This window comes from Corvus brachyrhynchos, unplaced genomic scaffold (assembly GCF_000691975.1).
Source record: "Corvus brachyrhynchos isolate BGI_N302 unplaced genomic scaffold, ASM69197v1 scaffold115, whole genome shotgun sequence".
NCBI classification, from domain to species: Eukaryota; Metazoa; Chordata; class Aves; order Passeriformes; family Corvidae; genus Corvus; species Corvus brachyrhynchos.
The window spans coordinates 8,623,749-8,636,164 of NW_008239553.1; the positions used below are offsets into that span (position 1 = coordinate 8,623,749).

The 12,416-nt window shown below is 41.9% G+C and overlaps 1 protein-coding gene across 1 annotated transcript in view; it reads right to left on the minus strand.

The window, feature by feature from the left end:
- RPAP1 (RNA polymerase II associated protein 1) overlaps positions 1-12,416 on the minus strand; it is a 39,099-nt gene that overhangs the window by 25,434 nt on the left and 1,249 nt on the right. Inside the window, exons 2-7 of the mRNA XM_008639688.2 lie at positions 10,921-11,197; positions 9,847-9,995; positions 9,219-9,311; positions 7,703-7,883; positions 5,458-5,634; positions 2,422-2,625 (exon numbers count right to left, since the gene is read on the minus strand). Coding sequence (XP_008637910.1) covers positions 2,422-2,625; positions 5,458-5,634; positions 7,703-7,883; positions 9,219-9,311; positions 9,847-9,995; positions 10,921-11,110 — 994 coding nt within the window. The 5' untranslated portion in view covers positions 11,111-11,197. The remainder of the gene's footprint in view (positions 1-2,421; positions 2,626-5,457; positions 5,635-7,702; positions 7,884-9,218; positions 9,312-9,846; positions 9,996-10,920; positions 11,198-12,416) is intronic.

Sequence of the window (12,416 nt, forward strand, 5' to 3'; positions counted from 1 at the left end):
CTGCTGATAACTGGCCTGAAACCTAACCTTTTACTTTCCTCCAATCAGCAGATAAACTTTCAAGAAGGGCACTCATCCTCTCCAGAATAAAGCTTCACCCTTATGATCAATGTGGTATTGAATCAGGCAAGGAACCAAGCACAGAGTTATCTTGCTCAGCCAGAAAGCTGTTCTGCAGAATTTCAGCCAAAGGCTCAGCATGCATTTTAATTGAAGAGAAGGAAAAAGCATCTGAAATGTTCAAAAGTGGAATGTTTGTGGGTGGTAGATGCAACACGAGAGGAAATAAAATCCGCAGAAAAACAAAATATATCGACATTTGTAATTTAACAAAATGTTTTCTCTATTAATCACTAAATTGATAGGGTTGAGCTAATCACTCTGTGAATAAGATTATGCATGTTACTACCAGCCCTTAGTACTATGATCTTGTCAACAAGAAAAGATGGATATGTATTTCAAGACATCAGCAGTCTGTTACTGAGAAAACCCTTTAGAGAAGCACAAGCTGGCAGTGTGAATGCAACATTCACACTGAACTTTTTCAGACTTGGGCTACATTAAAGGCTACCACCCAACCTCTTCACTTTTTGCTTTGCTTCCCCTTTTCTCTCAGTGACAGAATTTACTTTTCCATTTGATAAGGTTACAAGTTGCTGGATAAATGCTTCACCATCTTGTTTCTAATAAACAGTAGCCTTTTATCTCATTAGAGAGGGAGGTCTGACTTTCGAGCAATCCTATTGCTTTGTGTCATCACTGGGAATTCAGCGTGACCATTTCTGCTGGGCTATTCATGATTAGTTTACCTCTGAGTATAAACAGATGCTGAAATCCCAACAGTAAGCGCTAATGTTAAATTCATTTTTACATCTCCTGTTGGCCAGGATGGGCTGCAGGCATAAACTAAAGTACTGGAAAAGCTTCCCTTGGTTTTTTAACTGTGTTTCAGCTCACCCTTTCTTTGTTGTTTCAAATATCCTGGGAGAACTCCTCTTTTTTCCTGTGCTGTCTTCTATAGGAGGCAAAAGATGTCAGCACACAACGTTCTAAACACAGAGCTATTCTCAAGAGCATTGCTATTATTACCATTACAGGCTGAACAACATGTTTCTATTGCTCCCAGGAGAGGAAGAGATGTCACTTGACCTGGTGCTACTTGTGCACTCACTTGTTCTGGGACTAAAAAGAACTGAAAATAGTCCTTTTGACTAAGATGGATCTGTGGAAAAGTAAAACTAGGGGAGAAACTGCAAAAGGACTGTTCAGTGAAGTGTCTTCCTCAAAAAGAGGCTGAGCTTTACTTCTTCTGCACGTGTACACACAACATACACTGACAGATTCATCCCTCTCAGCAAAAAAATGGTAAATGCTTGTAATCTCTTGCAAACATCAAGCTGAAATCCCAAAATGATTCAGAGACTTCTTTAATCAGTCTGCAGGTTATACTGGAATACAAACAATGCATTAAAAGAGAGAATCGAGAGATGCAGGAAGGCAAAAATTGACATGAAATTGGGGGAGAAGTATGTTAGGAACAAAAGTGTGAGGAAAATGACAATAAGAGCTTAAAAATCACAACAGAGAAGAAGAAATTGCTAAAGAAAAAACGCAGTGAGAAAAGCAACAATAAGAGCAGAAGCCTAAAGGGAAAACTCTTCCTTTCTCTGCCATGAGAATGTATGGGGTTGGTTACTCTAGTTGCTGGAGATAAAGCAGCTTTCTCCTCATAGAGACATATATTGAGCATTAAAGGGTTCTGTCATAAGAGGCAACCACTCCATAGCACTCCACAAGAAGCAGGACATTCTACATCTTGATACTTCCCCCTCCATCCAAAGCACAAAGAAAATAACTCTACCCTGTGAAAATCACTGTGTGGCTTCTGAGATACAAGATACAGAGTAGGGCCTTCAGGAGCAGTGTCATGCTAAGACATACATGCTCTATGTGAGCAATTTCCCTAACAGGAGAGTGATTGTCATGTCTGTGCTATCCTGTGAACAAATCACCCACCCAACACTCTCTTGTCCCCAGCCAGTACCAGTTAGAACAAATTATCCAGGCACCAGCTGAATCTCATTACTACACTCTTCTGTTTTCCTGTTCACAGGACTGAACAGAAGAGCAATGACACCTAGTTTAACACACATTTTCCCTTCAGAGGCCTCAGAACAAATTTCAAAAAGCAAGACCTCCCAATGAACAGCTCACTTCCTTTACATAGTGTATCACCTTTCTAATCTGTGGAGCCCATCTAGAGATGTTTTTTTCTGAACTCAAAATACGTATTTTTTAATTATCATGATAGAATTCAGATTAGGATGACTACAAAGTAGCACAACCATCAATGTGGATTGATGTAAACACCATACAAATATTTCTGTTCAGAAAATTAACAATATGCACTTTGTTTCTTACCTGTAATTTCTACCTTCATATTTTCTTCCTTCCTTACAGGTTCCAGACCTGACTCCTGCATGGAAAGAGATGATCTTACACCATGCTGAGCCACAGGCAGAGATTCCATAAACCCCTCCGGTCTGTTCAGTTCCATTTTTAATTCCTTTTTCTGGCCTTCATTGTTACCACGCTGTGATTTCAAGAAAGCAACCAAACTGGGATCTGCAAGTATTGACAAAGAGACAGACAGATATGTGACAGAAAGTCTCAAAATAGTTCATATGCCTATAGCTCCTGCTATTTATGTTTCAGTCTTCTCCACATGTCTCTTTCTCCTACCAACTGTCACTTCTCTTCAAACTGAGGCACTTCACTGCTTTATGACCTCTTAGGCACATCAGCTGGGTGCAACTGACTGGTGAGGAGACACCAGAGAAAGAACTGACAAATGTCTTTCAGGGTAAAGCAACCACAAAAATTCTGTTTTCCCAGTTTACAAATAAAGATAATTGCTTCTTTTCCCCTCACTGCCAGTCAAATGGCACATCCAAACAAGACTATTAACTGTGGAGAGAATTCTGGTCTGTGTCCCTACCTGTGGACCACTCAGTGGCATCAATCTGAACACTAGGAGAACACACAGGACAGACACCACAAAAAGAATTACCTGGTCTTTATTGAACTGCAGTAGAACCGCAAGTCATAGCTCAGATATTATGTTACAAGGTGACCTTTGTTTGTTCTGAACTGACTCCCCATTCCAATTATGGTCTGACAACACCCAGAAAAAAGACATAGCCATTCTCTTCATGCTTTGAAGAGAAACATTTGGGAGGTAGATGTATTTTGAAGGATAGATTATATTCATATGGCTCTAAGATCATCATTTTACTTTCAGATTTGCTACAGATATCCCACATCATTTTGGATGGAGTGCGCTGTCTCTGAATACTCTTCATCTAGAATATGGTGTTGGGATGCTTATGCCAGAGGTGAACAGTAAGAGCTTGTGCACTGCGCCTCAATCAGGTACAGAAATACTCCAGTAAGCCGTGTCAGAGATATATAAAGTAGAAGAACATAACACCTACAGTGGTTATTTATTCTTTGAGGACAAAGGACAAGTAGTTGAAAAATGCTCTGTACCTGAGATAAGTCATCTCAAAAATGACTTCCATGTCTCTGAAACATCTATCCCACACTTATGATTGCTGCATGCTCTCCTCAATGATGCAGTTTAAACTGTCCTTGGTGAAGGACAGGCATTTAGCCCAGTCTCATTAAAGTATTCCTATTTTTTCTGAATGCAAGCAGAGCTCTCACTTTCTCACACTTCACTGTACACAGCAAGGAAAGACTGTATTCATTATTTCATCATTTCACACAGTGACAAAAAAGTCACTGATGTCAATCTGTGTATGGTATGTCAGAAACTAAGTCTACTTTTGTCCAGAGTCTCCATGAACAAGACCAGAACAGTACCAACAACAAGATGCTGCCCAGCACAGAACTGTGTACCCATTCTCATACTTCACACCATGGAGTATCATCTGCTTCATAATTAAGCAGTTAATTCAGGGACCGGACAGTATTTAACACCCATAAATCATTCACACTCCTGAATACGGAGAAAAAGTCTCCTTAATTCACAGCTCTATGCCTGTCCGGTTCCTAAATCCATCTGTAAGTCAGCAATTTAGTTTAGGAGTTGCTTCATCATGTATAATTCTCTAGTCACAGATATTCTGGGAATTCCAAAATTACTCCCAGTTTCTTTAAGGCCTCAAAAGACTAAAATATCTACAATTTTAATCTATAAGGTATATAAAAATACGTTGCTTCAGAAAATATTGTTCAAAACTACTTAAAATGCACCCCCTCCTTTTTAAATTCCTTAAGTATTCCCTTCACTAATATCCCAAAGGACGGAATGGTGGGGACAAGGAGCAAAAATCACAAATCAGTCACAAGAAGCAAGTGCATAAACAGGGTATTTTTTGTACACATGCCATTGTTATAAGCCGTGAAGCCAAATAAAATACTCGGGTCTCTGAAGGATGTACCTAAACAATCAGGCTGCAATTATTTTGTGTAGTTCTTTGCCACCTTTCCAATTATACCCATGCTGCTTGCAATGAAGTCAAGATCATTAATACGATCTTTAAAGCTGAACCCACAAGAGACTTATGCATCTAAAATGCCTCTCACAGCTAAATTTGATGCTAGAGAACCTGAAATCATGAGAACTTAAAAAAATCCTTGTCTGCCACCTACATCTGTACATCTGCTCTTCCTGAGCATATAAATTCATCAAACCAACACCAACAAGTGTTGCAATACCCCAGATCACACAAAGTCTTATCAAACATACCACATTCAGTGTTCTCCTCCACCTTGTCATCAGCTACCAGTGACAGGCATTCCCAGAGCACCACTGTGGACAGGGTTCCAAACCAGAGACCAGACTCCTGCCAGAATATGCCTGCACCCAACAGCCTGATAATTAAAACACTTCTTCAAAAAGTCAAGGCTAATTGCAAGGTTTTCTGCTCTACCAAGTATAGGTTTAAACTGAAATCTCCCACATGCCCATATGTTCTCCTTAACTGGGTACTGAGAGTTCTGGCTTGAGTTTTAGGTATTTTGGAGGGGAAGACCAAAGGTTCTCTCTCACCTCAGCACTGCTATGACACCGCTTTCTTATCAGCTTCAGAGAATCACATTTTAGGACCTTAAACATTTATGTGCAACCATGTATTTGGAGTGCAAGGCATTAAGTGCACGGATCATCTTAACCCACAGCACAGAGGGGTGACGAGAAAGACTTAAGCCAAACCAACCCTCACCAAGAAATAAACAGTCTTCAGTTCCTCCATAGTTAGGTCTTACTTCCATGTCGTGTCAGTAGCTTATGAGTAAGATTATCCACACATGGATATTCCAAGCAGGAATTCCAAGCTCCCATCGTTGCCCCATGAATTTGCTAAGACTTCAGGACACCTACACATCCAATAAATTGCCTCATCTCTAGAGCTGACCCTGGGAAGCACATACCCAGCTGAGCCAGAAGCTTTGCCTGCTCCTGCAGGATCTCTTCCTCAGACATGGACTGCAGCTTCTCCAAGTTCTCTTTGTGAATAGCTTGAGCTTCCTGCTCACTCTTTTGGCTTCCAAGACCCTCTCCCGTTATGAGACAAGGATGCTGAGAGGTCAAAAAGTCACCATCTTTATCTATAAGAAGCAGCAGAAAAACCAGTTAGTAATTTATGTCTACAGCATCACAAATAAATCTCAATTCTGTCATTAACAGGCTTGAATAATTTCTCCTTTAATTTTTTTTTCCTTGGTAGTAAAGTTAGAATAGGAGTAAAGAAGTTTAGTTTAGCTTCAAACAAAACTAAAACATTTGTGCTTTAATCCCATGTCACAACAAATATGTTGACATAACTTCCAGCTTGTTTCTTAGGGAGCTTGAGGAGGGATGGCAGGGGAAAGGAATTATGTTTCTTTAATGCAAAGCAACAGCAAGAAAATGTAAACTGGAGCATAATTCACAACTGATGCATCAGAGCATTCTTCCAAGCTAGTGAATATTAGATTATTTCTCTGCCCAAGAATGCCTGAACCCACATCTCTATGTCAGCTCAACCATGACCTAGTAAATATCTGCTGAGTAAGACAGAAAATTAAAATTATTGGGTAAACCAGCTTCCAGAGTGATACAGGATCAATTCTCAACACAGGCATGTTTACCTCTAACAATGTCCTGTACTCACCTTTAAGGGTTAAACACATTAGAAGTTACAGCAAGGGGCGTTTTTCACACCCTGAACAAAACTGAGTCCCCTTTACCATCTGACCTAAACCCATTTTAAATGTCCATATCATTTAACCATAGTGCCAGCTAACATGCTCCCTTGGTCACCGTGACACCGTCCAGCTCTCCTGTAACCCACTAGACAAGGATTTGTGGCTTTACTGCTTATGTTTTATTCATATGCTCCATACATTGACTTGGAACATCCCTATGCCCCTAAAACAGCCAGCCCTGAAAGCATCAAATCCCTGTTCAAACAGCAGCAATGACTCTCAACATAACACCAGGAAGATTTGATGTCATTTCCACAGCAGTTGTTTTGCATATTTAGCAGAAAGAGGTAAGACAGAGTGACCTGGCAAAAACTTCAGTAAGCTTCCCACCACCAGCAACTAAACTAAGGGTTACCTGGGACAAACGTTGTTACAACAAGAAATTAAGCTCCCCCTCTTCTCTTGCTTCTAGTGATCCTGCCACAACAGTCTGGCTGAAGGGGCCAAGCCATTTTGTAATCTCTCTGTCGTGCTACTACATTTCAGAAGCATTCATGTTCAAGAGGATCACAGCTATAAGGCTTCTCTATTTCCCTTTCAGCTTTCTCAGACAGAATTACACATGCCCAATGTAATAGGACATAAAGTAAGCACAGTATAGTGACCTGGATGGTGGATTTGTGCATGCACAGCACAGCACAGCTGGCAGTTCTCTTACCAATTCTCTGACAGAGAGCAGGGCTGACACAAACTTAAGACAAATGGTGATAATCTTCAAATGACATCTGGCCTCTATTTCAATGTGAAAATACTGTGTCAGGGTAAAACCCAGACACAGGGTGGTCCTAAGAAAATTGGACTGCCCAAGACAACACAAATTAAAAAGCCTGGAAATGCTGGTAACAGTGGAACTGGCTTCATCTTGCCTTGTCACGTTGCTGTCAGACAAGTAACTGCTGGAGGTAGCACTGACTCATCAGCACTGCCTCACAGCACTCCTTATGGAGCAAAGCCACAGTCTCATGGCAGCAGATCTGGTGACAGAAAACTGAGCTTTCAAACATTTAAGTAGGAGTGAGAACCCACATCACAGTGGTCTCAAACGCTTTCAACACAGAACCACCCTCTTCCTAAAATTGTGGAAATCAGTGATGAAACAAGAAAAACTTTACATATAAGAAACAGAAGGGAAAAGGAGGACAAGAACCTTGAAAAATAAATCTATTTCCCTGTGTGAAGCAAAAAGGAAATCAGTGAGAAAGCTAACCCAATTTTCAGAATGCATCTTGGAATTTTCTCTTTAGAATTTTTAGTTGCATCTCAGACCATTTCAAATCATTGCCACAATACAGACATTCCAACTGACCTTGAGATTCCTAAACTGAGGACAACAATGCTACCCTAATTTAAAAATATGGAGCACTGATGTTATGGTTACTAAGGCTATGTAAATATGGTCGGCGGGATAGGCAGAACCTTCTCCACTTACCTCTCCTGCTGCTGGGGAGAGGTGGCTCTTCCACGGATCTCTCAGGATCCAAGGCATCCGGAGCAGCTGATTTTACTTGCACGCACTCGGCAGCAGAGGGAGCCGTCGCTGCCTTTTCAGCAGTTCTTTTCGCTGCCATCTTCTGTGCAAAGATGCTTTTTCTTCCAGCTCCCAGCTGCACCTACAAACAGGGAAGCCATGTGTCCACTTTCCTCTCCAGAGTCTCTCTGCACACCTGCCACTAACAAATGTATTGATCTGATCCTAAAGACACCCTCAGACCAGACTTTGGGACATGATACAGGGAGGCTGCTGACCTTCTCTGTGCATGTGTGACTCTTTTTTAACATACAGTTTACTGCTATGACAGAGACAAAAACATGGATGTTTTTGGCACCTAGAGAAGGAAGATGATTAATTGTAAGTGAATTCAAGCAAGGCAAATACACCCAAAATGTCACCAAGCACAACAATTCCAGCCTTCCTGCTGTGTGGAAGCTCTGCATAGCTGAAAACCTTGGATTTCTGAGTATAAATGGGGCTGTACTTCACTGTGCTCACCACATGCTTGGAACAGACTTCTTATAAGATGATTAGTGAGCAGCAGGGTGAAGAGATTTACACAGTAAGAAGTGGGCAAGTGGTGCTAAAATAATCCTGGCTAAATTACTGTGTTGCCTGCCTAGGTGATGGAAGGGCATGGCTCTGAACAGCCTTGCACAGGGGATACACAAGAAATCCAAAGGAGACTAAGCTAAAAATCGCTTGCATGTCCCCAGTCCAGAGAAGCAACTTAAAAGGCAGTCTGAACATTTGGTAGCTGCTTTATGCACTTCTGCATCAGATAAACAAAACTGGTAGTTTAAAACTTTCAAAAAAGCTGTCCTTCAAAATAAGCTACCTCCTCAAAGCAACCACAGCTGTCAATCACATATCAGTTCCCAGCATCTGACTCCCACTCAGCTAGCAGTCCTTGCTACTACAGCAGCAACTGATAATACCAACCACAGCTTCCAGTTTTACAGCCTCAGAAAAAAATTATGTCAAAATCAAAAAAGCTGCAGAAGACAACCTGAGTGACCATACTCAAATGTCAAGCCAGGAGAAATCAGATGCAACTTCGATAAGAACCTGCTGGACAAATTAACAGAGATTGCTCCTCAGGGAAAAACAAGCAGAACAGGAGCAATTATTACAGCACTGCAGATTTGATTCACCTTAGTGAAGTCAGCTGAAGGAGGCTAAACCAAGAAGACTCCAATGTTATTTAACTGCAAGGTATGGAGTACCTACTTGATGGCAGCTTGGTAGAAGAATTCTCTCCTACATGCAGGTGGCAATGCCAGAAATACATTAAGCTAGTTCATAATCTCCAGCATACCAAGTTGTTGGGGTCCCACTGCAACACCAAGTTGGTTATTTTGAGCCCTACCAAGCCCCATTAAGCATTAGGCTTTACTGGGAGAAAGTTTAATTGTTAATGAAGGTAGCATAAAACATCTGCTCCTAATCTTACCTCGCTTTTTATCTCAGAGCGGTGAAATGTCCTTGGAAATGGGTCTCCTGTGGGCACTGGCATGGTCACTGCTATTGCACTTGTGTCTCGTTCCTGAAGAAAAAAATTCAAACCCTGTAAAACCATTGCAACAGCCAGACATGTTTGTATCATTTAGCTGAAAGCAGACTCAAAATCTCTCAGCTCTGCAGCTCACATCGTCAGCAGGCTCAGAACACCTTGCGCTTTTTTAGAGACAAAGTAAGGCTATTTTCCAAAAGACTGGGCTGCCAAACTCTACACATCACTCAAAGATTCAGATAAAGGAAAACCTAGGCCAGTGCAAAGCAATGAGAACATCCCCATTAGAGTCCCGAAATTCACCCAAATCCACACTATAGCACATGCCTGCACACAACCAGTGTGACCAGTAGACAGCTGGGGCTGGAGAGCAGATCTGAATCTATGTTTAACTGAGAGCAAAAATACACCCAAAGAGCTTTTTTCTTTCAAGGTGCTCCAGGACACTGGTCTATGGTGCTGCTTCATTACACTGTAGAAATAAAAAGCAGCAGAGCCCTTCATCCCTGCTTAGTTTACAGCATTCAAAAAAACAAACACTAGACCATCACACAAAAAACAGGCATACAATAATTTTGCTGAAAACTGCTGTAATGTGTCGATCATGACTCTCCAATCTTTCCTCTGGATCTTCATCCTCGAAGTGGACATTAGCACTTTTGATCTTGGACTTTTTTGGAGGAGCTGGAGTTAGAGGTGGGAGAGTATCAGGAAAACCTGAGGAGGGGAAGCAACAAGAAGAAAAACAAAGCAGTCAAGTTACTGCTGTATAACCACTGTGCAACAGGTACCAGACCAAGGCTTCCTAACAGCACCTTTTATTCCTCTGATGAGAAACAAAGATGAGGAAGCAATAAGACAATTAAGAGTCCCCATCTCTTAACTTGAAGTGTGTAGTGGAGAGAAACATGCTTGAAGATTTTATTATTTATGTATTGGCACAAGGTCCTTCCAAAGAGCTCCATAAGCAGGAAAGGATAATGAGGTCTGACTGCAAGTATTAAGGGAAGAAGCAAGGCTGTACAGAAACAAATACCATCCTTGCAGGTTGTGTTGAGGCGTAGAAAAGCACATTTCCACTGCAAACTGTTAAAAGTGAGGGATTTGTATGATCACGAACAAACATGTTTCCACCTACTATGAACAGATCATATTTCCTCTACCTGGAACAAAGTACTGCAAGATTTACATTATTGCTTTTAAAAAACACCTTGTGCGTCTGAGATAAAGCACATGACAGAAGTGTTATAGCTACTACTGATGGAGAAAACAAAAGCAAGCCAGATCTGCTGGCTGAAAACTGGAGCTGCTAGGAGAGGTAAATCTCAAAGACACTGAGGACAAGGTCTGGAGAGACAGCAAAATAAGCAATGTCCAAACAGTACAAATTACAGAAAACACCTCCTGCTGGCAAGGTACCACAGCTTATAAATATGGACTAAGGCAACAAAGGTGGTTCTGTTGGATGCTACTAAGATTGGACAAGCTAATTTTCCAAGGCTAAGGAATAAATAATACTGCAAGAAGGGCACAAATACAAGGGAAAAGTAGCATTGGATCGAAAGGGAGGTGAAAGGCAAGCAGTGAGGAACAGTGAAAGGTGCAGAGAATCCTAGTAGTTCAAAGAAACAAACAAATTTACCATCCAACATGACTACATCTTTGCTGTCCTGTAGCGGGGGTCTCTCAGCATCTGTGCTCCCTTCCTTCCCTTTCCTCTTGTCTGCTTTCTTCACAATCTTCACTGCAGGAGAAGCTCTGGCTGCCAGGAACTGGTTTTGAAAGTGCAGCAGGTCTGCCTCAGACTCCCCAGGCTTTGGTCTCGACAACATCCTGCCTTCTTGCTCTTGCAGCCCAGCCACATGTGCTTTTCACATAGAACCCAAACACATAGAAAACTGGCAACAGAACCGGATTTCCTGGAGATAGAATGGGGACAGCATGGGAAAATTATGCATTCTTGTCCCGCTCTTATGTTTCTGTACATACTACAGATCCCCAACTTCAGGATCACCCAAAGACACATCCACTTGAACTGGAGTCCCACATGAACAAAACCTTGTTCTTCATCGCTGAACAACAGACTACTAGACAAGCCTACATGAGGTCTGTCAGCCAGCTAGGAGCAGAATGGCATCCAGCCAGCAAACAGCCAGACAAAAAGTGCATCACTGCCAGAATGCCAACAACATGGCCTTGGATTTGCAAAGTCAGAATAACATCTTGTCCAAGACAATAGATTTGACTTGCTCAATTATCAAAGCCAATCAAGAATCTCTGAGCCACAGTATCACATAAACCTCCCCCTCCAGCATACCACCTTCTCCAGATCCCAGCATTAACCTCCCTGGCAGGATGCAAGACCAGTCCACATAGATTTGGACAAATGCACTCGCTGACTCTATTTGCTCTCCTTCTCACTCAGATCTCCCAAGTGAAAAATGTCTTTCTTCCTGATGTGGACCTCCTGCTTCAGTTCTCTTTCACTGCCCTCTTACTGGCAGAAGCTGGGCTATTTCCAAGCATCTTCATTCACTGCCCAGGCCAGTTTGGGGTTGAAAAACAAGGGTGAGATTTATACAGACTTTTACCTCTCTGCACATGACAACTCACCAGGAAGGCAACTATTCCACCTCCCATCTACCAGGCACTAAAATATTTGTGGCTCTTACTCCCCACCTCTGATTCCCAGAGCCTGGGACCAGCAATCCATTTCTCACAGGCAGCAAGTAAAGTGTTTGCAAATACATTTCATTGTACTCCTAGCAAAAGCACACACCTACTTGCTTTTTATTTATGGAGCTTGCTGCCACAACAGGGCTCCCACAGCCAGACTTCACTTGCTTGCTCCCTCTTTGAGATCCATAACAAGTGGAACACGCATCCCAAGCCAAGTGTTCCATGTCCTGTCATCACAGGCTTCAAAGCCCAAAAGAGGAGGATGCCAGAGTTAACAGGCACAAAACACACAGTTGGAAGCAAAGGCTGCTGCTAAGCTTTCTGCAAGAAGCCTCCTCCACACAGACCTCTACATAAACTTCTCCAAGTCTCTCCCTATCAAAACACTTAATCAAGGAATACAGCGCATCTTGAAACTGCCTTTGTTTCTCTGGGAAACTGGCAGCACAAGAACACAAC